The following is a 25,900-nucleotide window of genomic DNA, read 5'->3' on the forward strand; positions in this document are numbered from 1 at the left end:
CTGGAGAGAGACCCCACCTAGACCATGAGGACTGTCTGCCAGGGAGAGATGCTCCCGAGTGGGTCAGTTCACACCTTGGGAAGCTGACCCTAGTGGTCAAGTGCACTGACGACAGAGCCAAGGCAGGAAACCGGTCAGAGGCTGCAGGAGTCCACAGGAGGAGGATCCCTGTAGGGAAGGAGCCGCCCTGGTGAGGGGGAGGAGCCTCAGGAAGAGTCAAAGGGAGGGGAGGGGGTGAGAGGAGGGGTCACTTAGGCAGGAACGACATTTTTGCTGTCTTACTTTGAGCTAATAATGACTAGTAAGTACTGGCTACTTGTAATAAAATGTGGGATATACATGTATCTCTTCCACATATGTGCGTGTGGGGTATACATGCCAACAACGTGAAGTGACGATTACTACGGTTTATCCAATGTCAGTAGGTGTGCCTGGGTGGGGCAGTCAGTCTTGAGTCCCAACCCCACACTGGGCTCCGCATTTGGTGTAGTGTACTTGAAGAAAAAACAAACAAACAAACAAACAAAAAACCCCCCCAAAAAACCCATAGTTCAATCCAAACCAAACCAAACACCTTAATGTCTTAAAAATCATCTACTGTGTAGTTCATTAAACATACCACACCAGAAAGGCTCTGCTTGTCAACGATCGCCACCTTTGCTGGCGGGGTTGTGAGATTTACGACAGCAACTTTGTCCGCGTGGGCTCCCTGGCTGACCGGTTCTGTGACTTGCACAGATCAGAGATGAAGCCCTCCGCTGAGCATAAAGAAGTGTAAAAACACTCCAAGGATTCACGTATTAGAAAAGGGACTGTGAGAGGACGCTTCTCTACGTATCTCTGTCAGTTAACGAGAACATGAAATTAATGTTGACTTACTGGTTTCCTAAGGAAGAAGATAGACAAGGCTCCCACTAGGGGCATGTCTCCAATCAACGGTTCCAGGATCACCCGCATTGTACCATGAATCTAAATTCAAATGGGAAACCAAAACATGTCACAGAAGACAATTCCACAGGCCATTTACTGACGCAAGAAGGAGGATACATGATCATCTTAGTGACTTCTCAGCATGACTTCATGTTTCTCTCAAGTATAACCTACAAACAGAAAACTTAACTTCAAAGAAATTCTGAGTTAATAAATACTTGACTTTTTTTTTTGAATGGAGCATAGAGAATTTTAGAAGACTATGAAACTTTTAAAACCTTACCTGTATACTTTGCACACCAGCTCTACAAAAATACCGCTTGATCTCCAAGTCAATCTCACAGTTTCCTACAAAACTAGCAGACAAAGTTCTGTATTACTGTCTCTTAATCACCACAGACCCGCAAGGCATATAATCTGAGTAAAATGACAGCAAAACCAAAACCAGCCTGCACTGTAACGTGAGGCCCATGTCCGAGTGTTTACTGCCCAGATCACAGATGTCCCTGCTAGTAGAGTTGATACGGCCACACCAATCACACAGGTCACTTCCCAACCTGCAACTTCTGGATCAGTCTCCTGCTGGACTACAGTTTTCATCTGTTTCTCAAACAACTGTGTTTGTTTAAAACATTAAAAAAAAAAAAAAAAAGCTTAGATTATGTCTCGCCAGAAGTAAATTTCGCACCCATGCTCCCCGACCATGAGAAAACTAACAGCAGTTCTCCAGGGCTCTGTGACATCAAAGGTTAGAAGTGATGCGTCTCTTCGGGGCACCAATTTTACTCAGTGACTAAGTCATTTCAATCATTAGTACGAAACAAGAATTAGTACGATGCGGAACGTCAGGCTTGCATCGAAAGGTGAGCTTGAAGCTTCATCTATGTTCTGTGCAGGATCTCTGCGATCCGACTCCCGCCCTCGGAAGCAGCACGTCATGCTCCAGCCTGAGCACATCTGGGGCCGGTGTGATGGATGCTGGAAAGCACACAGGTACGACACTAATGAAAGGCATCTGGGATGAATTCTTCCAATATTTATGTCCTGGTGTTCAAGTCAGCACCTGCAGATTCTTCTCACTGTGCATAATGCTGGATCTAGCTGGTAAAATCACTTATTAAAAAACCATCTCAAAACTTTCCTCTTCTTTACCCCAAGACCTGATCATTGTATTTCCTAATATCTGCCTTCCCTGTCTCTACCAATAACCTAAAGTCCCAGTCTAGAACACAGAAAGGAGAATACAGGTTTTCTTTAGAGACATAAATATCTGAGCAGCATCATCTGCGTATGTTGTTCTGACTGCTAAAACCAGGAAAGCCAGACTGCGTCTTCACCATGGCATCCATTAACTGATTCACTCACAGGTTTATTTAATAAATGTGTATGAAATCCTCCCTCGGTGCCAGAACAAGAGAACACAGTTTCTACCCTCAGGAAGCTCGTTATCAGACCCGGGGACAGTCCCAGGATACAGCTGAGGAAGACACAGTCGGGCTTCCTTCTATCCCACGATGACAACAGTGCTCACAGTCGGTTCTGGTATTTTAGAGACGCAGCTTTTCCCAGCAGGTCCTCGGAGGCAGTCAATGCTTCTTTTGAAAGTAAAGGTAATCAGTGCCAACCCTGTACAAGGACTACCTTCATAGCCTTCAGAAACTCAAAGACAACACTACAAAACACAATGATCCTTCGTCAAGGTGAGAAACAAAACCCCGGACTGGGTCTGTCAGTGGACGCACGTTAGCGGCTGCCCTTCCGCAGCCGTGTGGCGAGGCCTCACGGGGATGCAGGGAGCCGTGAGCAGGCTCACAGAGAAAGAGGACAAGAACTCAACAAAACCACCTTTATCTGCCGGCTGTGGTACCGGGCAGACTGTCAGCTCGTCTTTTTCCCAATTACTTTTTCTTGTGGTAAAATACAAAGAACGTGAAGTGGACCATGTGGCTTATCTCGAAGCGTGTAGCGCAGGCGCGTCGGGCACATTCACCTTGTGTGACCAGCGCCACCGCCGTCTTCAGGACTCGTCCATCTTACAAAACGGAAACTCTGTCCCCAGGGAACCACTTACCATTTCCCCTCCCCCGGGCCCTGGAGCCCAGCAGCCCAATGTCTCTCTCCAGGCGTCTGAGCACTAGAAGGACCGCGTCTAAGGGGGGTCACACCGTGTCTGTCGTGTTGTGACAGGCTCACCACATCCGCATAACATCCGCATGGTTTATCCACGTTGTGTCATGGGTCAGAATTTCCTTTTTCTTCTTTTTAAAGGGACTAAAATTCCACTGCATGTCCAGACCACATTTTCCTTACCCGTTCTCTGCTGACGAACATCTGGGCTGCTTCCACATTTCAGCGACTGTGAACCGCTGAGTGTAGGTATACGGCAACTCTTTGAAACTTTGTTTTCAGTTCTTTTGGTTATGGGCCCAGAAGTGGAACTGCTGGGTCTTCATTAGTTGTTTAATTTCTTGAGGAACACCAGCAACCGCACCGTCGCACACTGTCATCAACAGCGCACGAGGGGTCCAGTTTCTCCACGTCCATGCCAACACCTGCTGCCTTCTACGGCCTGGCAGCAGCCATCCTCCTGGGCCAGGTGGTAGCTCACTGTTGTGACCTGCGTCTCCCGGAGCATCAATGAGGGAGAACCCTCTCGTGTGCTTGCTGTACATTTGCACATCTTCTTTGGAAAAATGTCTATTCAGGACCTTTTGTCGATTTCTGAACCGGGCTGTATGTTCTTATTGAGTTTTAGGGGTTTCTTACACTTTCAGATATTAAGCGCTAGCTGGACATGTGATTCCACGGACCGAGCTGCTTCCACGGATTACCTTGAGTGCTGACATGCAGTAACATTAAGTCTTCCAAATGAAGAACACGGGATGCCTTCCATCTCCTGTATTTCTCTCAGCAGTGTTTCATAGTTTCTTTGTACACATCTTTCACCTTCTTGGCTAATTCCTAAGAGTTTTAATCTTTCTGATTCTATTGTAAATGAGATTTTCTTGATTTCATTTTTGGAATGTGCACAGTTAGCGCATAGAACATAACTGATCTTGTGTGTGCTGACTTTATATTCTGCTGCTTTGCCGAACCTGTTAGTTCTACAAGGTTTTTCTGTGGAATCCTTAAGGTTTTATACATATAAGATCATACCACATGTAAACAGAGACAATTCTACCTCCTCCTTTCAACTTGGATGACTTATCTTTCTATTCCTACCGAGCGGCTCAGGCTAGGACTTCCAATGCCACGTTAAATGGAAATGGTCAACGTGGACATGCCTGCTCCTAATCTTGGAACAAGAGCTTAGTCTCGCACCACTGAGTATGATGTCTACTGGGGGCTTCCCACATATACCTTTAATCTTTTTAATTTATTTAAGTAATCACTGCACCCAACGTGGGGTTTCAACTCATGACCCTGGGATCAAGAGCCGCACACTCCTCTGAGCCCGCCAGGCGCCCTCACATACGCCTTTTATTATGCTGAAGTCGTTTTCTTCTGTTCCCAGACTGTTGATGGTTTTCATCATGGAAAAATAATTAATTCTGACAAATGCATTTTCTACACCAACTGAAATGATCATGTGTTTTTTCCCTCTTCTGTTCTGTTAACGTGGTGAGGATTCATTTGTATATGTTGAAGGATCCTTGCATTCTAGGAGTAAATCGCACTTGGTCATGGCGTATAGTTCTTTTAATATGTTGCTGAATTCAGTTTGCTACTATTTTGATAAGGGTTTTGGCATCAGTGTTCATAATGGGTCTTGGTCTGCAGTTTTCTTGTAGGGTTTCAGTATTTTTAATTTAACATGCTTATGACTGGCAATTATCTAGGCTATCAGGAATTAAGACATAGAAAATCGATAAATTTGGGTCTTCAACAATTCAGTCAAATTCTACCACACATCAGGTAAGAAGTATGCTCCTTCTATCTTCCACTTTATGGGTACAGCTGAATGACATTACAGGCCATTAACTATGACATAAAAACAACACACACACACACACAAACTTACCTAATCTGAAGGTCTAAAATTATTTGCCTTTTGTCCACATTTTCAGTGTATACCTTAACACCATTGATCCTGAGGGGCTGAAACAAGAGGCAGCTTATTTTAAAATACTTACTTAAAAAATAAAACCCGCCCTTACAATGCAGCACAGAGATGAGAACAAGTCTAGCACCAGGCTACAGGCACGAAACTTCTGCTTTCAGTGCAGTAGCTGTTTCGCTTTGGGCAGGTCTGTAGGCCTCCACTGTCCAGCGCCCCATCTGTGAATGTGGACACTAAGTAGCGTCTAAGGAGGAGGACCGGAGGAGCACGTCTGATGCGCAGTGAGTGCTTAAAGGCCCAACCCCGTGGCCCTGTTTCTTCCAATTTACTTCGATCCTTTCCCTCTTAACTTGTTACATGGTTTGAAACACAACTTCCTTTTTTTTCCTTTATGACTTGTAATTTTTCATTTCTTAAAATTTTCACAAAAATGGGGCTTTTCAGTGATTGAAAAATACTGGCTGTAGGTATAATTCTAATCTTTTTTTTTTTTTTAAAGATTTTATTTATTTATTTGACAGAGAGAGATCACAAGCAGGCAGAGAGACAGGCAGAGAGAGAGAGAGAGAGGGGGAAGCAGGCTCCCCGCTGAGCAGAGAGCCCGATGCGGGACTCGATCCCAGGATCCCGAGATCATGACCTGAGCCGAAGGCAGCAGCCCAACCCACTGAGCCACCCAGGCGCCCCAATTCTAATCTAATCTTAATTTAACCTGATACATGATAGAGACATGATTGTAAAAAGAACAGGCAGATCATAGTAACGGTCATGTCTCAAGGGCCCCGCTGTAACCATTTCAAAACCTCCCATTTTATCACTTTGAGACTGCTTCTAGGAAAGTTCTCAACCTCCCCTCTGAGCATCACTCACTCAAGTGGAAGGGATTCCTGACCTTTGGAGTACTACAGCTTACTGTGACATCTTAGGTGCCCCAACATCTTACCCCTCAACTGGCTGTAGGATTAAACTCTAAGTCTTTGTGGCGGCGGGGGGCGTGCCTGGGTGGCTCAGTTGGTTAAGTGTCTGCTTTTAGGTCAGGTCATGATCCTGGGGTCTTGGAATCCAGCCCTACCTCGGCTCCTTGCTCAGCAGGGAGCCTGCTTCTCCCTCTGCCTACTGCTCCCCCTGCTTGTGCTCTTTCTTACAAATAAATAAAATCTTAAAAACAAAGGGTGGCTCAGTGGGTTGAGCCGCTGCCTTCGGCTCGGGTCATGATCTCAGGGTCCTGGGATTGAGTCCCGCGTCGGGCTCTCTGCTCAGCGGGGAGCCTGCTTCCCTCACTCTCTCTCTGCCTGCCTCTCCATCTACTTGTGATTTCTCTCTGTCAAATAAATAAGTAAAATCTTAAAAAACAAAAAACAAAAAACAAAAAAAACCAAAAAAAAACCCAAAAACAAATCTCTAAGTCTTTGAGCATCCCCATCTTCTACTATCTACTATCATCTACTACCTACTATCCTAGGTTCCTGGCGCTTTCCCTGATGTTAGCACCAGACATGCACAGACTATGAATTACAGAGAATACAGTTCAAATCACTATGTTGATGACTGAAAATGGGAGACAGGTGGCTTAGGACCTTTAGCTTAAATGTTTGCATTAGACAATATTCCCTTCCTCCACAGAACATGACATCTGATGTTAGGAGAAAGAGCAAGGCCAAGCCCACTCCAGGTGACTAAGCCTTACCCAACACAGGACAAACACTTAAAGGCAAGAGAACTCAGCTGGCTGACTCAGCCAGCACATTGGGTGTGTACAAAGAACTGTGCTTGGGGCTCTGCACGTCCTGCTAGGTTGTTCCTTCCTCAGATAGCCCGAGATCGCCTGTACTTGTAAGACAGCAGTGCAGTTGATGATGTCAAGCCACCTGTACCGAGTGAGCACTACTCTTAAAATTCTTCCTGTTCTCCAAGGATTATCTTAGTATCAAACTTAAAGAGCGTGTAATACCAAGTGAACATAATTCCCCCTAAAACAAATCCAGCTGGGGTTAGAATTCTAATCTCCACAAACACAAGCATATCACCTTACATTCAGGGACCACAAACCATGGCCTGCAGGTTCAACTTGGCCTTTGGCTAAGAAAGGTTTTTACATTTTTAAATGATTATAAAAGAAATGGGGGTGGGGCAGAGAAGAATGAGCCTCAAAGACTTTATGGGCTGTCAAGGACTGAAATATGTAGCACCTGAGTTTTTCACCTCTGCTTCATGCTCACACAGCGTTCTACCTTGTGATTGTGTTTTCCTATTTGTTATCATTTTAGGTCAGAGAAGGTCAAGTACACAGGCGTCCTGTGCAGGCCCTTATGTGCTTGAACAACAGGATGATCAGACCCCAGGCTCCTAACGTATCTGGAAACCTCACAGCCAAGAGGAAAAATGACTAAGTACAACACATGTGCCCGCAGCGGAGACCCTGGGTTTTGAGGAACCGCAGGTAAGATGGCGCGCTCTGGGAGCCCACGGTGGGAATGAGCCTGCGGGCGCAGACCCAACAGCGACCGAGTCAGACGCCCCGTGGCCGCATATGAAAACCCTGCTGGTCTGAAGCAACATGTGACCTGCAGCAGCCGGTGAAGGTGTGCTGCGTCGCCCTACTGTGCGTGCGCACAAAATGTGTGTCAACTGTGTAGGTGTATTTAAATTGCTACTGAATTCTTAATTTTCATTAGGCAGACAAAACAATGTTACCCTGGAAAGTAACACAGTGTCATATGCCAATTATACCTCAATTAAAAACAATGTTACCCCGAACTGTTGCTAATCGCTGTAAACAGGGACTTAGAAAAAGCAGCTAGCCATGATCGACTAATTTACATGCTGTCTTGAGGCTTTCACTAGAAGGAATATTAGGAATTAGATGTATTTGTGTATGATTCTAATAACAAAATCTATCTTTCCCTTCATTTACATAATTAATATAATTCTGTAAGCCCAGCACTGGAATCCTGAATTATTGTATTTACACATCTTAAGGGGTAAATGCCTTTAAGTTTGTTGTCAGTCATTAAACTTTCAGTATGGATTCACATATCAAACCCCAACTAGACAGACTGTGAAAAACTGTACAAAGGAAAATTCTGACAGAAGGATGCAGGGGTAGAAAGACAGGCTGGTAACTGAAAGAAACCAACCGGGAAACCGAATGGGCCGAAGACCACAGGGGAACACAGAGTGTAACACACAAGGGGACAGACAAGGGGAGGGTGATCCCCAGGAGGCAGAACTGGGACCAGCTGCAGAGACAGCCTGCTAGACCCTCCCCAGCAGCAATTTTTTCTCGAGAAAGTAACGTGAAGTCGTTTCATATATTTTTTAAAGTCTTCACACCAATTTTACCACATGCACCAATGATGTTTAAGAAGAAACTGACCTGCTGACCCACGTCAACTTTCGTGAAACTGAAAGTGCTAAGGTGGGTGTTTGCTCCCCGCACAGCTGGCTCTATAGTTTCTCGAAACAACTTCTCTATAAACTGGCAGATGAAAGGCCACATATGTTTTACAGTCTGTAAAGAAGAAAGAACTCATGTCAAACAAAATGCTCTAATACACAGTAATGTACTATGTACCAACATGTCATAATGTACTTACGTCATCATGAAAAATTACACCTCTATAGTTTACCAGAATTTTTGAAAATTTAAGGGGGGTATGTGTCTCATTTGTTATGCAAAATGAACATGATCTGAATTTCAAGGATGTGCTACAACAATATACTACAGATTAACTAATATGTTGCAGAAATTATTCTGGTTAAGCATTCCATTTAAGCCTGTCCTCACATTTAAAGTTGCTTAGGGAAAAAAAATCAGAAAACCCTGTGGTTTCAGCTTGTTTCTAAAAACCTAAAACTGTCTAGATCTTAATAAACATTAATGAGCTTTCTTTAATGATGGACTAACTTCTGGTGCTGTAAGGCAATCATGAATCTATAAGGATATATAAAATATGGGGGGAAAACATCTACTTCAAAGTATATGATCTTAAAAAAATAAATAACTTTAAAAAGGATTATTCATCTATTACTAGGTTTCTTGGAATTATCTCCCTTTTCATAACATTTTCAAAAATTCTGCTTATAATTATAAAATAGACTTGAGCACTAGCCAATGAGTGAAGTAGACACAGGGCCAAATACACAACTACAAAAATATCATTAATTTTTTCATGTTAAAGACACAGTTTTCACCATCTAAAAAGTAACAGATCAGTTATGACTCTGTTTTTTTTTGTTTTTTGTTTTTTTTTTTTAATGACTGTTTTTTTGATAGCAGGAGCCAGTCCACTAAGTCCAAATGAGTTCACACACTGTCAACATGCAAATTCCCCAAAATGGAAAGATGGCATCTCGTTCCCTCATTCCCACTGACAATGTGGTATTTAGTATATTCTACTCTTACCTTATTTAGCCATTCTGCTCGTTCAGTGTCTGGAAAATGAACCTAAGAGAAAAACATACACATGACTGACGGACCCCCAGCAACTGCACACGGAACGTCACACAGGCTGTCTGATACACGTGTCGTACGCATACGGTTTCCCTAAACGCTTCCTGACAACACGGGCTCTGAAGCTTTGCACGAGGGCTTCTGAGGAGACGGAAACGTGTGCCCTCCGGCTCTTTAGGTCCCAACACCACTTTGAGGCGGGAAAGCCTGGTGACAACCAGCAAGACAGTCCCTTCTCTGCATCTCTCAGGTCCGGAGGGACGCCCGCTGGCATCGGGGACTTGGGGAAGAGTCCTCCGCTGTGAGCGCGTCCTTGCTGAGAGAGGAAGGCCACAGCTGTTCGGGGCCGGGCGCTCTCTGAGGAATGCTAGGTACTCCCTCCATGGCCGGCCGCACTAAGGTTCTGAAAAGCACATTCCTGGCTTACGTGTACAACGGGTCACAGGCAGCTTCTTAAGGGCGACTGAGGTGTGGTCTGGGAACTGTTCTGATTTCTGGAACTGCCACCCTCACTGTCCTCGCTAACACAGGAGCAGCCGGTGAAAGACAAGCCCCCGGCCCCACGTTCTGGCTGAGAGGAGCTGGTCGGGGGAGATCACGGGGGCAGGGGAGCTCCCGAGCAGATGGTTCACGAAGAACCAGGTCCACCTCTCAAGCTTGGCCCTGAGGAACACACGGGCAGCAGCCGCCGGTTCCCGGCCGGAGGCGCCTGTCCCCGCAACCTGTGTCAGCCCCACTGCTCCAGGAGAGGGGCCGCAGCGGGTCCCTCCCGCCGCTCTGTGACCTGGCCGGCCCACTCCTTCACATCACCGGTGCAGTATGCCTGAACCATGAGCGCGGGCTGGAGGGAACCGGAATGGTTTCGGAGTCAGCCAGCTCGGATGCACTCTGGGACCAAAGCCAAGGGACGGCAACCTTCCAGAATTAAGGAAAAGGCGTAAGAGCTGGGAAGGACACTACTCGAGAAGGCAAAGACTTGGGGACGAGCCCGGCTAGCAGACACTGCTTAAGTTCAGAGGGCTTGTTGCTGTGGAGAGGCCTGCTGGGCCCGACTGGAACTGGACTTCCAGCCGAGAGCTCGAGACATCCGGGGCCCGGGACGCCGGCCGCACGAGGACGCGGACCGAAGCACGCGCGGCGGCCCTGTACCCCGCGTCCCTCCAGGAACGCGGTGGGGCCGCCCCAGGGTACCAGCTCTTCGAAAGCAGGTGCTCGGCTGTGCTCCCGGCAGCAACTGATCGTGAGGCTGTCTCCCCGCTGCCGTGCCCCTCTGTGTCCGACCGGCCCCGGTGGCCAAGGAAGGACCAAAAGCACAAGCCGAGCACCTACTCGGAGACAGGTCAGAACTTCACCGAAGGTGCGTTTCTGCTGTCATTTCAGAGTCGGCAGCGGGGTCGAGGACTCTCTCGCAGGCTTGCCTTTTCTGGTGATGCCGTGACTGCGGACACTCCCGTGCCTGGGAGGCCTTGCCCGGCTTCCCAGCCACACAGCATCTGGCTCTAGAACGCGGGGACACAGGAGCCACGCTTCGTTAGCTCACTCAGGGCCATAAACTCCTATGCGGGTCTCAAACGGGAGATCAAAGACCTGCTTCAAATCAGATTTTCTCCGACTCACCCCCCCCCCAGTCTGGTCTTTACCAGATTCAACCAAACAGTCACGGTTTCCTCTGCACAGAAATGCAGTCTTGACTTGCTGGTTACCTTTTTCTTAACCTCCCCTCCCTCACAGGCAGCTCACCTCCACCACAGACCACTGCCCGAGCCTCCCGCCATGACGGTCCCTCCTCAGCCACGCGGCTGTCACACTCAGGTTCTCTCCAGAAACCTGCATCTGTCACACACCACTCTGCTGAGGCTCCCCAGCGGCTCCCTCTCGCCCAGTGCGCTACACACTTGTGCGGCGGAATGAACTGTCCCGAGAGACATGCTCGAAAGACACGCGGCTCGGAGCAGACAGAAGGCTCAACACCCAGCCTCGTAACGGGACGCCCGAGTCCTCGTGCGCCCTGCGTTCTCAGAGACACCTGGGTTTGTGGCCACTTAGACGACTACTGCAATTACCGTGAATTGCTCGGGATCTACTCCGAGGTAAACGGCATGTGGAGTGTGAAACCTTGATACAGTACTGGACTTAGATGGAAATTCCGTATCATTCCACGCTGAATAAAAATAGCAACTACCCACATCACGATAACCCTTAGGCTCACGTGGGGTTCCAGACGACAGCAAGAACACACGAACGATGCCAGATGTCAGCGAGAGGGGCCCCCACCGGTGGCCCATGGCTTCAGTTCTAGCAACCTTAAACCGCTGGTCTGCTTCAAAAAGAAATATTCCTTATGTCAAGTGTCCTTTAATAAAATTACAGCACGATGAGTTTAACCTGTTTTCAGATCTTTTCTTTGCTCCCAAATATTATGAAGTGACAGTGTATGTTCATTTAAACCTTATCCCCAGTAAACAACTGCGGTGCCATCTGAGGAAACAAGGACTTTACTGGCTGTGATGCTGGTCTGTGACACCACGAATCCTCACACGAGGCACATGGGCACCAGAACGCCCGCCCTCCTGAGAACACGGCAGGCTCTGGGGGGTCCGGCAGGCACCAGCACCTCTACAGACGGCCATCTCACCTTCCCCAGCGACCGACAGAAGACAGGACAGACAGATGGGCTGCATACTTCTCCAGGGAGCAGGGGGTAAGCGGTCTGTTCCCTTTCAATAACTGGTAGAGAGTCATCTATTAACACCAAATACTTCAGAGAAAGTGCTTCTCTGTAGTTTATGTGCAAAAGGTTTTCCTTCTACTACTGAGGGGTAAAATGTGTCGATAGCAGTTTTCACTTTTTTTTTCTTCCAGATTCTTTAGTTCCTTTGAAGAACTGAATTTTTGCTAAATTTTAAAAGCCATAACTAGGCAACCTAAGTATGGTGCCTCACAGAGAAAAAGCTTTGACTAATCTAGATTTTCTACCCACTTCAAATTTAAGGCCTTCTCAAAGATTAGGATACTCCCTGGGAGTCCCTACATACACAACACAAAGTTGTATGTATACAAATTCAGAGACAAATCATCAGATTTACACAAAGTCCACAAAACCAAGAAGGTTAAGATCACATAATGAGGTGATAGATAAGGCTGAGTTCCTTTCAAAGCCTTTCAAACGAAAGAGGAGCAGAAGGTGAGGGAAGGCAGATGCCGAAGACCCCGTCCTTAGATGGCTGAGGAACAGGTAACAAAATCTCCCTGCGACTGGGTTCCTGAAAGATGAGTGAGTCTCCAAACCCACGTGTACCTCCGTCGACGTAAAAAAGTAACTGGTAACTGCCGGGTGGGATTATGTACTGCTTTCTGTGTGGCAGGTCCTGTGATAAGCTATCAACATACATTATCTGAGCTCATTTCTTTCTTTGTGTGGATAAAAGACCTTGACTTTTAATAAGGGAGACAACAGTGTGCACACCCCAGGACAGCCACCCACGCCCTCTGTACCCAGGCATTTGGTGCAGAGGTGCACGTATGTCAACACAACTTTGTAAATCATATTTTCTCCTCCTCCTCATCTTTGTCTTCAAAGCAGAAAGAAATTATCTGTGAGGCCATGAAACTTCCCATCTCCCAAGTCACAAATACGGACCCTGCGTTCATTTTCTCTCCCGCACCACACCTGAACCATTTCGAACTATCCACCCATTCGAGCAAACCCGAAATCTCAGTCACCAGGACCACTGCCTCTCCTTCACTCCCCAACCCTAGTCAGCTCTTCCTTCTAAATCTCTATCTGAGCTAATTCTCAACAACAAATCTACAAACAGGAACCATCAATGTCCCGAATTTACAGAATAGCTACTAAGTGACAGAGTGGGGAGGAAAAATCAGGTTTGTCTGCCCCTGCTGTTGGCCACTCTGCTACTGAGGGACGAGAAAAGTGCTGTGGAGACATTAATCCACGGAACCTGTCAAGTTCTCAGTAGGACAGACTCCCATGAGAGTAAAGCTCAGAACTTAGGTTATACACCTCCGATTATATGAAGCTCTACGTCAGAAGTGGAAAATTTTGCATTTAACAGTGATCTATTTATCTAGACTCTAGAGGTCAAATAAAGTACAAGTCCTGAAACAGCTCAGAGCAAATTCAGCAAGCACGACAGCAATTCACAATAAAGCACAATTACCAAACCCAGCATTTCACCCAAGACTAAGAAGAACGCAATTTGAAGACTGGTTTTACTTAACATATGCAGGAAAAGGCTATGATATTTAAGTAGTAATGATAAAATTCCACATATATTCACCCTGTGACCCAGCAATCCCATTTCCAACTAACTGATTAAATATAATAAAGTGAATACTGCAAAAAAAAAGTTCCAAAATGAAAACATGTGCCTTCTCTAACTTTATCTGGTTTCTCCAAGTTCCCTGGTATTTTCCAAATTAGGTCTGCCAGTATGCTAGCAAATTCCTACTCATCCTGTCATAAAGACAGAGTAACCCTATAAAGCTATTGCTTCTGTCCTACAAAACACATACTAACCCCACAAATCGCCTACAGAATTCACACGTATGTAATACTAAGGCTTCTCTGCGCACCGTGATGCAGCAGGACAGAAGCGCAGTTTGACTGGTGTGGGTTCTGGTTTTGTGACTGTATTTCTGTCGCCGTGCCACTGCTTCATCTGCTGCACGGGTGGAGACTGTTCTTGTGGAAGAGCAGACTGAAGCAGCCATTTTGTGAACAGTCACTCCTGGCTCTGTCCCCAACAGACTCAGACACGCTCCTTGGGAAGATCAGAGCTGGTGGCGTGGACTGTGCGAAAGGTGTGACCACGGGTCTATGAAGGAAGACCGGGGACCCTGGGGAGGATCTGATGTTGCCTGGAAGAGTCCGTAAGAAACTGGGGAAGAACACAGTGCGTGAGACGGGTTTGGAAAAATTAGTTGGGGTTTGCTATGCAAGGAAGAGACTATTCAAGCAAAACTAACGGCACATGCAATTTATGCCGGCTGGATTTGGAGACGGGGCGGGGGGGGGGAACGGTGAGTGCTGAAACGGAAAAAAGAGGTCAAGACCAGCCTGATACGTCTTCTATGCCACGCAAAGGAGTGCTGACTTTATTCTACAGGCAACGGGTCACAATGCTGGGGTGTTCGGTTAAAAAAACGACAGAAGATCAGCACTCTGGGAAAACCTTCCGCAGTACCCCCGACCTGTTCTGAAACCACCAGACACAGGAAGGTGGAAAAACCGCCTCTGCACCATAGACCAGCAACACCAGTGAACTGGCTGGTACTGAAGGTCAAGCCTTGTCCTCACAGCAGAACACCACAGAACTCAGCAGTTCCAAGGGTTCTGATGTGTAAAGGGTTACGTTCAAGGTGCCAAAGAAAAATGTATCAAAATCGAAGAAGGAAATCTGTTACCAAATTTTAATTCTGTTTACTAAGTCAAAAAATCTGCTTCTCACTAATACATATTCATAAACATTTGCTTATGTTCCACCAAACAGAATTTAAAGTAGCAAAAACATCGAACATAAAAACTGGGATATACAGAGGAAATAGAAAACACATTCCTAAATCACAGAAGAGTCCACGAACACGTATCATTTGGTTTCAAATCTTATCTTTGAACTTAAAAAAAAAAGCATAAAACTACTTAAATCTTCTTTATAGGTCCAATTAAAAAAACAAGTTCTCATATTTATTATTTATATTTTCTCTACCAACTAAAAAGAACCATTGTATGATAACTTACATTTTCATTATATTTAAAAGTCGACACTACACAAGAAATCTCTTTTTAATCTTATCTTTAAAAAAGAACAAAGGCATATTTCGGATTCTAATATGATGTTGATATTATTACTGAAGTTATTTTGTTAAAAAAAATTAAACTAAATACACAAAGACAGAACATTAATTGTATGCCGGGAACACACAGTCTCTTGTTTAATCCTCAGAACACTTTGAACAACGAGTGGCCCCATCTAACAGGTCATGAAGCAGACTCGCAGAGCAAGACTCATTTGTTCAAGGACACGAGGGAGCAAGCCGGAGGGAGGAGGCCCAGACTCGAGGGTTCCAACGCCCTCCCTGTACACCTGCTGAAACACAAGGGGTTCTGCAAGTTGGAGCACAGCCAAACTTTTCTAATCATTTTCCCCATTTCTGAACATTAAAAATAATAAGGGCTAATGCTTAAAACTGAAGTGAAATAAAAGGGCTGTGTTTCTCCTTCCGGCAGCACCCCCTGAAGGCAACGTGAACACTCGGCACTTGAGTGGGCCCCAGGGAGCACCCGCCACCCACAGGAGTGCACTGAGTGTGGACAGTCCTTCCTTTATTTAAAAACAAACAAGCCAACAGAAAATAACTAAAAACGAGGGGCACCTGGGTGGCTCACTCAGCTCAGGTCATGAAGATCCCAGGGGCCCGCTCAGTGGCGAGTCTGCTCCTCCTCTTTCTGCCTGCCCCTCCCCCTACGGGTCCCCTCGCTCACTCTCTGTCAAATAAACAAGGAAGACAACACAGCATCTTTTAAAAAAAGTGGCGGGGGGGGGTGGGAGGTTGGGGTACCAGGTGGTGGGTATTATAGAGGGCACAGCTTGCATGGAGCACTGGGTGTGGTGAAAAAATAATGAATACTGTTTTTCTGAAAATAAATAAATTGGGAAAAAAAATCTAAAATATGGTAATCACTGCCTGGGAAAATACGAAGAAACATTATCTATGGCACCTGAAGCATTACTGATGTAATATTTTAAAGTAAAATTAAAAAGATAAATGAATAAAACGATCATTCCGGAAACCAAATGTCACTGAACTTCCAACAGGAAACTGGCCAATTAAGTTCATCAGGTTCACCTAATCACATTCTTTCTCAACCCAAGGGAGATCTGAGCTTAGCTCCCCTCTGCATCACCCTTTAGGCACTATCTCAAACACAAACAAATAAAAACCAACAGCAAAAATACACCCACTACCAAAAAACTCACGAAATTTTTACTTGGAGCAATGACTGGTTCCAGTGAAAGAATTCTTTCACTACTTTGGGGGAAAGAAAAAGGAATTCAATCCCTCCGGTATGGCTGTTCTGAGTGTGCCTTTGGGACACGGGAGAGGTCCCAACCAGCACAAGTCCAAGCAGGCCCTACCTCGGCAGCAGGGAGTCTCCCACACTCTGGCAAGCCTGAAACATCAACCATCCTACACCACACAATGAGTTCTACTCAAGTCTACCAAGAAAAGACCGAAAGAGGAGTTGTATTTCCTTATCTATAATTAACTCCCTCAAAAATAAGAACAAACAAAGCAAGAATAGGAGACAGGTTCTAAGAAAACATGCGATGCCTACACACCTTTGCCTGAAGTACACGGCAGGTTTATATAAACAGACCTGAGCTGCATTCAAACAGTTCACAAGCTGGGGAGATACTAACTAAAAATCTTCACATGTTTGGGGCACCTGGGGGGCTCAGTGGGTTAAGCCTGCCTTCGGCTCAGGTCATGATCCCAGGGTCCTGGGATCGAGCCCCGTATCGGGCTCTCTGCTCAGCCGGCAGCCTGCTACCCTCCTCTCTCTCTGGCTGCCTCTCTGCCTACTTGTGATCTCTGTCTGTCAAATAAATAAATAAAATCTTTAAAAATCAAATGTTTAATATTGTCTTGTCTGCATACTGATTAATTTAAAAATCAATGCAAATGGAAAATAACTTGCAAGTTAAAATTACCCAGAAAAATTTTGGTTAATTCACAAATCAACCAAAGGGAGTCCAAGGTTCTGGTGTACAGGACTGTGGAGAACCCAGGATTTGGAACCACTACAGAGGTGGAAGTGTGGGACACCAGCGCACGTGTGTGTCAGAACTGTTCTCTCTCCCCTGATCTTGGAGCAAGCGGACACCTAAAATTCTCCGTGCTTTCCAATCCTGACAAAGATAACCACATATGTACGGCCTGCTGAGATAATGTGGAGGGGACCTGGGGACTTCTGCGTGGGACCTGGAGGAAAAAAAAATCACATTTCTTCATATTACATAATTATGATGGGAAAAAGGCATTAGGGGAAGTATTAAATACTGACATTGGACAAACTTCCAAACGAAAGGATTTAGAAAAATTTTACCTAAGTCATCAGTACCTTGTAGTGTACGTTACCTCCTGGTAAACTATCGGTGAGGAGCTCTGGGCTGACAGGTTGGCTGTTGAACGTATCAGTGAGAAAATGATGTCGATGAAAACCGGTAGCAACATAAATTTCTGCCCTCCAATCTTTTTTATTTAAACTTTTTAATTTATTTCGCAGAAGGGTTACTGGAAACCACCTGTCTGTCTTCACAATGCCCAATTTCGGTCGTTCCTACTCCCAGAGGCTCAGTACGTATGCAAACTGGAAAAAATGGGAGTCAAGAAATCTTAATACAGTAATTTCCTCTAAGATACTGGAATGCTTTCTCCTAAAAGCTACTTTTACAAAGGAAGTATTCAAGGTTAAAACCATGAGAGAAGGCCGTTTCTCTCAGAACCCACCAATCCTCTAATAACATGTTAACAGTGTGGGGAGGTTAGTCACTTGGAGGGTAAAAAGAAATCGCACAATAACTGGGTCTACCTATTTTTAGGCTACATAAAAGTAGGCAATCAACTAATTCATGCAGTAAATAAAGCAATTAACTTTCTTCAAAATCCACACAGCTGTACCATTCTAAGGAGTTTGTTTCTGCTTCACGTGGACTTTGACTACTTACATCCGTGTGATTTGATAGACCAAAAAGAACACTACAGTATGAAGACATTAAAATACGATGACAATGCTGGACAACCCACCTGTTTAAAGGTCTTCTCCTACTGGGAAACATTTTCAAAATTCTCTCCTAGGTGCTTTTTACATTAACAAGAAGTTTCACCTGGGAATTTGAGAAGCACTAATATTCCTCCAGTGTTTACCTTAGACCAAAGGTAGTGACCACCATCACTTCTTTACATGCTGACCACAGACCTAACAGGGTAAATTTGCTGCTTTCTTCTGTGGTCTCAGACTCTGTTTGAAATAAGAACTGGCTGCTGACCAAAGAAGGCTGGCTGGAACCCCAGCGGAAAGCCACATGCATGGCAGACCTCAGCTCCATGGTCTTGAGGCTCCGGCTCAAGCAGCGGCAGCGAGGGGAGGGTTTACAGACGCTGCTCACAGACGTTTAAAGCATGTCCACCTTCAATAATTCGTTGCTCCTGTTATATGAGTGACCACTGCCTATTTCTGCACACCAGGAAACAGTAAATAAAGACTAAAAAGCTAGGATTATCCCAGCACATCTTTTGTAACAAACCAAGCTGTCTGAATCATTTTACCATGAGACCTTCCGTAATGTCCCACAGTGTATCTGCCACGCTAGACCTGCCATTTGTTGATCTGGTTATTCTGGGAGGGGGAGGGAGGCTGAAGTCCCAGAGCCTGCGTGGAATGATGGAGAACTTAAGCAGGGGCTGATCTCAGTGCCAGAGTCCAGGGAGGCTACTTCCTACCTTCTACGCAGGAGAACAATGTGACAGCCCTTCATCAAAACCCTGATGTCAAGAGATTCATTTAAAGTCTTACATATAAAAGCAAATCCATGGGTATTTTTCAAAGACTTAAAGCATATTTTAACAGAATTCTAAAGTCATTTAGACATTCTTTCTGCAACCGCTAAAGGGAAGTCATACATGTTATGTGACAAACCTTGATTTAGAGGTGAGGTTCTGGCTTAAATTACATCAATCCTACAAATTAAAATGAGTCCAAGAATAGCAAACATGTCTTCTCATCTCTTTCGCTAAAACATTAAAGACATTCTGGTTGTTTCTGGTCTTAAATTCAAATCAAATGTTACTATTCTAATTTAAATGCTTTTGTTTTGACTGAAATGGACCAGAAGATAGATACGTAATTGCAGCGCTGAATTATACACACGTGTTCTATACACCATGTGGAATCCATCCAGCTTTTTTCTACTGTTGAAGGCAGCAGCAGCAACAGTCATCGGAGTCAGGGTCAAAACCCCCCGCGATACAGAACTGAGAGGAACAGCAAACATCTACATGGACTCAGAAGTCACTTCATGTTTGAAATTGTACTGTGAGGCTTTCATTTTCGAGAAATAAGTTTACATATTTCTAGGAGCTTAATTTTACTCTCTTTCACAGGCAGTATATATTCGAAACATTACGGGAATGAAGTCAAAGACATTTATAAAGCCGCACTCTACCTGTTTACTCTTTTTATTCCTTTAATGGGAGGCAACAAAGAACAACAGATAATCAGGCACTTGAAAACATTAGGACTTTTTCCTAAATATAATATTTTTACTGGATGTTTGAAACCAAGATTCTGATAAATCCCCCACTTTGCTTGTTTGTCATCAACTGTGATCATGGAATCTAGAAATACCTAAAATAAAAAACCAAATAATCCAAACCCTCAGTTCTGGTGTTACAGTGATTTGGCTCCCTCTATCATTCTTTCTTTTCCATAAGAGAATTCAGGATAGGGAATCTCAGGGGGAAAAAAAGTCACAAAAACTTTGATGTATCTCCTGGAGTGTCTGGATGGCTCAGTTGTTAAGTGTCTGCCTTTGGCTCTGGTCATGATCCCAGGGTCCTGGAGTCAAGCCCCGAACTGGGCTCCTTGCTCAGCAGAGAGCCTGCTTCTCCCTCTCCTTCCTGCTTGCACTCCCTCTCTCCTTCCCTCTCTCTCCAAGAAAGAAATAAAATCTTCAAGTTTTTTGTGCATCTCTTGATCAAATCCTTGACTCTCCCCAATTCTTCCCAGAAAACCCACTCGCTTATCTACTCTAAGTGCATCACTACATACAGAGATGACAATTAGATCACTAGTTTATTCACTATTTATGTATAACTAAATACAGAAACAATAACTAGATCCCAAGATCATCTTCAAGAATTTCTAATCTTGGGGCGCCTGGATGGCTCAGTGGGTTAAAGCCTCTGCCTTCGGTTCGGGTCATGATCCCAGGGTCCTGGGATCGAGCCCCGCATCGGGCTCTCTGCTCCGCAGGGAGCCTGCTTCCTCTCCTCCCCCCTCTCTCTCTCTCTCTGCCTGCCTTTCTGCCTACTTGTGATCTCTCGCTGTCAAATAAATAAAATCTTAAAAAAAAAAAGAATTAAAAAAAATTAAAAAAGGAATTTCTAATCTTTTCTTTTGAAGTAATTACATGCATTGCAAAAAGCACTGAAAGGCCCCATGTGCACTTTGCCCAGCTTCCGCAATGGGTCTTGTAACTACAACGCACCCTCAAACCCAGGGGGTGGCTATGGTGTCCACCCGTTATCAAGGACTTATCCCCTCTCATTTTCTATCATCTATCTACCTCTGTATCACACAGGTAGTCGAAGTCACAAAAAGCACACACTGTCTGGCTCTATTTACATGGACTGTCCAGGACAGGTAAGTCTACAGAGACAGGAAAAGGATCAGTGGTTGCCTAGGGCTAGCGTGAGAAATGCAGAGAGAATAAAAAATCTGATATAACACCCCAAAACTATATAATCCAATTAAAACATGGGCAGAAGACAGGAATAGATATTTTTCCAAAGAAGACATTCAGATGGCCAACAGACACATGAAAAGATGCTCAAGATCACATCATCAGGGAAACACAAATCAAAACAACAATGAACTATCACCTCACACCTGTCAGAATAACTAAAATCAACAACACAGGAGAAAACAGATGTTGACGAGGATGTGGAGAAAGGGGAACCCTCCTACACTGTTGGTGGGAATGCAAGCTGGTGCAGATACTCTGGTGAATAGTATGGAGGTTCCTCAAAGTTAAGAACAGAGCTACCCAGCAATTGCACTACTGGGTATTTACCCAAAGTATACAAAAATAGTAATTCAAAGGGATACATGCACCCCGATGTTTACAGCGGCATTCTCAACAACAGCCCAGTTATGGAGAGAGTCCAAGTGTCCATCGACTGAATGGAGAAAGGTGCACATAAACTATGGAATATTACTCAGCCATAAAAAGGACAAAACCCTGCCATTTGCAATGATGTGGATGGGGCTAGAGAGTATTAGGCTGAGTGAAATAAATTAGAGAAAGACAAATGCTGTATGCTCTCACTCATGTGGAATTTAAGAAACAAAACAAATGAATATGGCGGGGATGAAAAGAGGAAAACCAAGAAACAGACTCTTAACTATAGCGAACAAACTGAGGATACCAGAGGTGGACGTGGGTGGGGTCATGGGTTAAACAGGTGACAGGGATTTAAGAGGGCACTGGTGGTGATGAGCACCTGATGCTAGTATTACATTGTATGTTACCTAACTGGAATTTAAATAAAACCTTGGAGGGAGGAAGTACATAATGTAAATGTAAATGTTTAAATGTAAAATACTTACTCAGGGAAAACATTTTGAAATAAAATTACACAAATAAAACTTGACACCTAATCCCTTTCTCCTGAATCTATCTTCCCATCCCCCTACCAAATCGAACAGTCAACAAAAAACTTTTTCTTCTGACTTTCACAGGGCACTATACTAGGAGTTTACAAATCTATTTTTTCCCTGAAAATAACACTGGCTTCAAGCTATAAGCATAGGAGAACCTTGCACCAGACCGATTCTGCAGAGAACCAGAGAAGCCAGATGAAACACACTCATTCACACGTGCTCACACTCTCACATGTGCATATTACACTGGAAATCTGCCAAGGAATGAAGGCCGGAGAGGCTAAACTACCAGAGAGAGGACACTACAGTGGTGAGGTGACATTCTGAGGCTGTCCTCCCAGGGGTGTGTAGAAAAGGTTGAGAAAGTAGCTAGGAGACAAAGAAGCCACAGAATGGGAACCTCACAAGACCAGGGAGAAAAGCACTGGGAGTTGGGGTCAGCTGAGTAACAGGACTCCATGGTCCAAGATCCCTGGGGGAAAGAAGTGAACCTACTCTCACGTGTTACCCTTGAGCGATCTGCCAAATTCTTAAGCTACTGAGGACAAGGAACTAGCCTCTAACAAGAAAAAGAGCTTCTGACGGGCTCCTTGTACCGAGAAAGCATAACCCGGACCCTGAGGTTGACTGAAGGGGGATTTATCATCCCCGCATGTCTTCGGCTACATTTGGAGGGCTGGGCCTGAAAGTGGGTGAGACTAGACAAGACAGAGCTTTTCCCTGCAACTTGCTCTAGTGCTAACTCGGAACCTCACTAGATTAAGGTGATCTTTTCTCACTGTGCGGTAGAGGACAGGGTGAACCCTCTGTGCAGGAGGGGAACGTCATTCAGAGCAGGGAGATGCTGGTACACATTTACAACCAGTTTTGAGACTGCCAACTCTGAGACACAAATATTCCCACCACAGCCCAATTAAAGCTACCAAAACTCAACTAAAAGCGGAGTTGGGAGGAAATACACATCTTCATATGAAGGGGATATTAGTTACTATGTAAATGCAAATAAACCCACAGTGAGATGACACTTCACATCCACCAGGATGGCTATAATCAAGAAGACAACAAACAGCAAGTGTTCAGGGGGTCTGGCTGGCTTAGTCAGCAGAGCAAGTGACTCTTGATCTTGAGATCTTGATACTGAGCCCCATGTTGGGCACCGAGATTACTTAAAAAAAAAAAAAAAAGCTTTGCTAGTGCCCACTGGTGATGGTTAAAAGTTAAATAAAGATTAAAAAGTGTTGGCAGGCATGTAGAGGATTTGGAACTTTTTCACATTGTTGGTGAGGATGTAAAACAGTCCCATTATTGTGGAGAATAATATGGCAGTTCCTTAAAAACTTATGCCCAGCAGTTCCACTTCTAGGTATATAAACCCCCCAAATTGAAAATGGGTATTCAAATAAAAATTTCTACACAAATGTTCACAGGACTATTTACATAATCCAAAAGAAACAACCAAAATGTTCATCAATGGATGGAAAGATAAATGAATGGATAAACAGACTGTGGTATATCCATGTAATAGAATATTATTCACCATAAAAAGAAACGATGTCTATTGCAGGGTAAACTCTTGAAAATGTCATGCAAAGTGAAGCGAGCCAGACACAAAAGCTCACATATTATACGATTCCATTTACAGGAAATATTCAGGAAAATCACAGACAGAAAGCACATTAGTGCCAGCCGGGGGACAGTGAAATGGGGAGGGACTGCTCAAGGGACAGGGTTTCTTCTGGGGTGATGAGAACGTTTAGGAACCAGATGGAGGTTAGAGCTGCACAACACTGTGAAGGAACTAAATGACTTTTAAAAAGTTACTACTTTGTTATTTGAATTTTACTGCAATAAAAATCAAAGAAAGATATGAACTATCAAGCCAGGAAAAATGAGGAACCTTACATACATACTGCTACCAGTTAAAGAAGCCAACATGAAAAGGTCACATACTACATAATTCTAAGTTCTTGACATTCTGAAGAAGGCAAAACTATGGCCAACAAAAAGCTCAGTAACAACCCAGGGGTTTGGGAGAGGGAGAGAATAAGAGGATTTTTAGGGCAGTGATACTACCCCACAAAATAAGGAGAGACTCTTGAGGCGCCTGGGCGGCTGAGTAGGTTGAACGAGCAAATCTTGGTTTCAGCTGGGGTTGGCATCTGACCCTGCACCCAGCAGGAGGAGTCTGTTTGTCCCTCTCTCTCCTCCTTCCCACTCACACACACACTCTCTCTCAAAATAAAACATAAATAAATAAATAACAAATCTTAAAAAAAAAAAAAAAAAAAAAGAAAAAGAGAGAGACTCCTAAAGTAAACTGGGGACATTAGCTAAATGAATCAACACTGTTTCAATAACTGTAACACATGGACGCACCAATCCAGTATGTTAAGATAAGAAGTCATATTAGCTTGGAATATAAGAATTCTGTATTATTTGCTCATTTTTTCTGTAAACAAACACAAACAGAAAATTCATTGCTGGCTGACTTGCACTGAAAGAAATATTAAAGTGAATTCTTCAGGCAGTAGGCAAATGATCCCATACAAAACCTTGGAAATGTAAGTAGTAAACAACCAAGAAAGAACATTTCTATTACTTATCCCAAATACTCACAGAGATCACAAACATCTGAAATCTCTGCCACTGTCCAGTTGTTACCCCTAACACACTAAGACCCCTAGCGCTATATGAATTAAAGAGCTATCTGGCTGAGGGGATGGGCCACGAGTTTGTGTCAGTGTGTACCCCTCCACGCCTGCAGGTGCCGTGGCCGACCCAGTTCTCCAGGCACTGAGAAGCAGTGGAAAGAACATGGCAGGCAGGGACACGGGACCTCAACCCAGCATCGCCTCCGGTATTTGTGTGACTGTGGGCAACTGCTAAAGCCCTAGGGCTTTACCTGCCTCCTCTGAAAAGTGGAGATTATCAAAATGACTAGATAGAACAATGTCTAATGCCCAGTTCCTTCTTCACGACCGTCAGGAGAAGGTGGAGAGCGAGAAACAATGGCACAGCAGCTAGACCACTTCCCAGTTCAAATTCTGCCCGGCATTTCCGATGCCGGGACTAAAGGCAAATCACAGAACATTTCAAGAGTTTGCACGGTTCAGCTGTAAAAAGAGGGTCACATGTCTGTGGGGTCTAAATGAGTCTATGCAGAGAGTAAGTAGCACTAAATGCATTCACCCTTTTCCTTACTTTCCCATCCCAATCTCCTCCAGGAACACAAAGGGTCTGCCGTAGCCCCAGCTCTTATTACGCTATCCACACACCCTTCCTCCCTTTCCCATTTCCAGCGTGATTTCAACCCCCCGTCGCCTGTGAACTGAACACATACCGATGTGTGGCTGCTATTTGGATAATACTTCTCGGAACTTCCCTAGGCTTCTTCAACTGCCATCCTTACGGCGGCTCCTGTATACCCTACTCGGTATATGGCACCATCATTTCTGCACCCAGGAGCCCAGGCCAGTAACCTGGAGTCACCTACTTTTCCATCTCCTCTCCTTCCTTCCTTCTGCTCAGACTGGCCACAGTCTTTGTCCCCTTGGTCTGCCTCGGTATCACTCCAGAATTTATCTTGTTATACACGCCCTTTCAATTTTTTTTTTTTTTTTTTTTTTTTTACTATTTTTCAAAAGGTTTTAATTCTAATTAGTTAACATGCTGTGTTATAATTTCAGGAGTACAATACAGTAACTCAACACTTTCATACATCACCCACTATGTGCCCTTTTTAAACGTGAGACATACCACTCTTTTAAATGTTTCGATGCTTCCTTAATGCTTGACCTAATAGATCAAGCCCAAACTCCTACACTTACACAGGGCAAGGCCCTGCTTCATGTGCTTTTCTCCTCACCTACAATGCAAAAACGCTGCCACCTGTAAGCCGCCCATCTTCCAAAGGCTTAGCTCCTCTCTCTCCCATTTGTTTCTGTTTATTTCATCTCTTCAACACCACACATTAGGGTCAAAGAGGGAAAGG

General features: G+C 44.6%; 1 protein-coding gene across 3 annotated transcripts in view; it reads right to left on the reverse strand.

Annotated features, from left to right (window-relative positions):
* The window catches only part of ESYT2 (extended synaptotagmin 2), a 78,779-nt gene that overhangs the window by 43,895 nt on the left and 8,984 nt on the right, over positions 1-25,900 (reverse strand). For all 3 annotated transcript variants that reach the window (XM_044246937.1, XM_044246936.1, XM_044246935.1), the window contains exons 2-6: positions 9,396-9,437; positions 8,367-8,501; positions 4,952-5,028; positions 1,214-1,286; positions 880-969 (exon numbers count right to left, since the gene is read on the reverse strand). In XM_044246937.1, the coding sequence (XP_044102872.1) occupies positions 880-969; positions 1,214-1,286; positions 4,952-5,028; positions 8,367-8,501; positions 9,396-9,437 (417 nt within the window). The remainder of the gene's footprint in view (positions 1-879; positions 970-1,213; positions 1,287-4,951; positions 5,029-8,366; positions 8,502-9,395; positions 9,438-25,900) is intronic.

The sequence above is a fragment of the Neovison vison genome, chromosome 4 (genome assembly GCF_020171115.1).
Source record: "Neovison vison isolate M4711 chromosome 4, ASM_NN_V1, whole genome shotgun sequence".
Lineage (NCBI taxonomy): Eukaryota > Metazoa > Chordata > Mammalia > Carnivora > Mustelidae > Neogale > Neogale vison.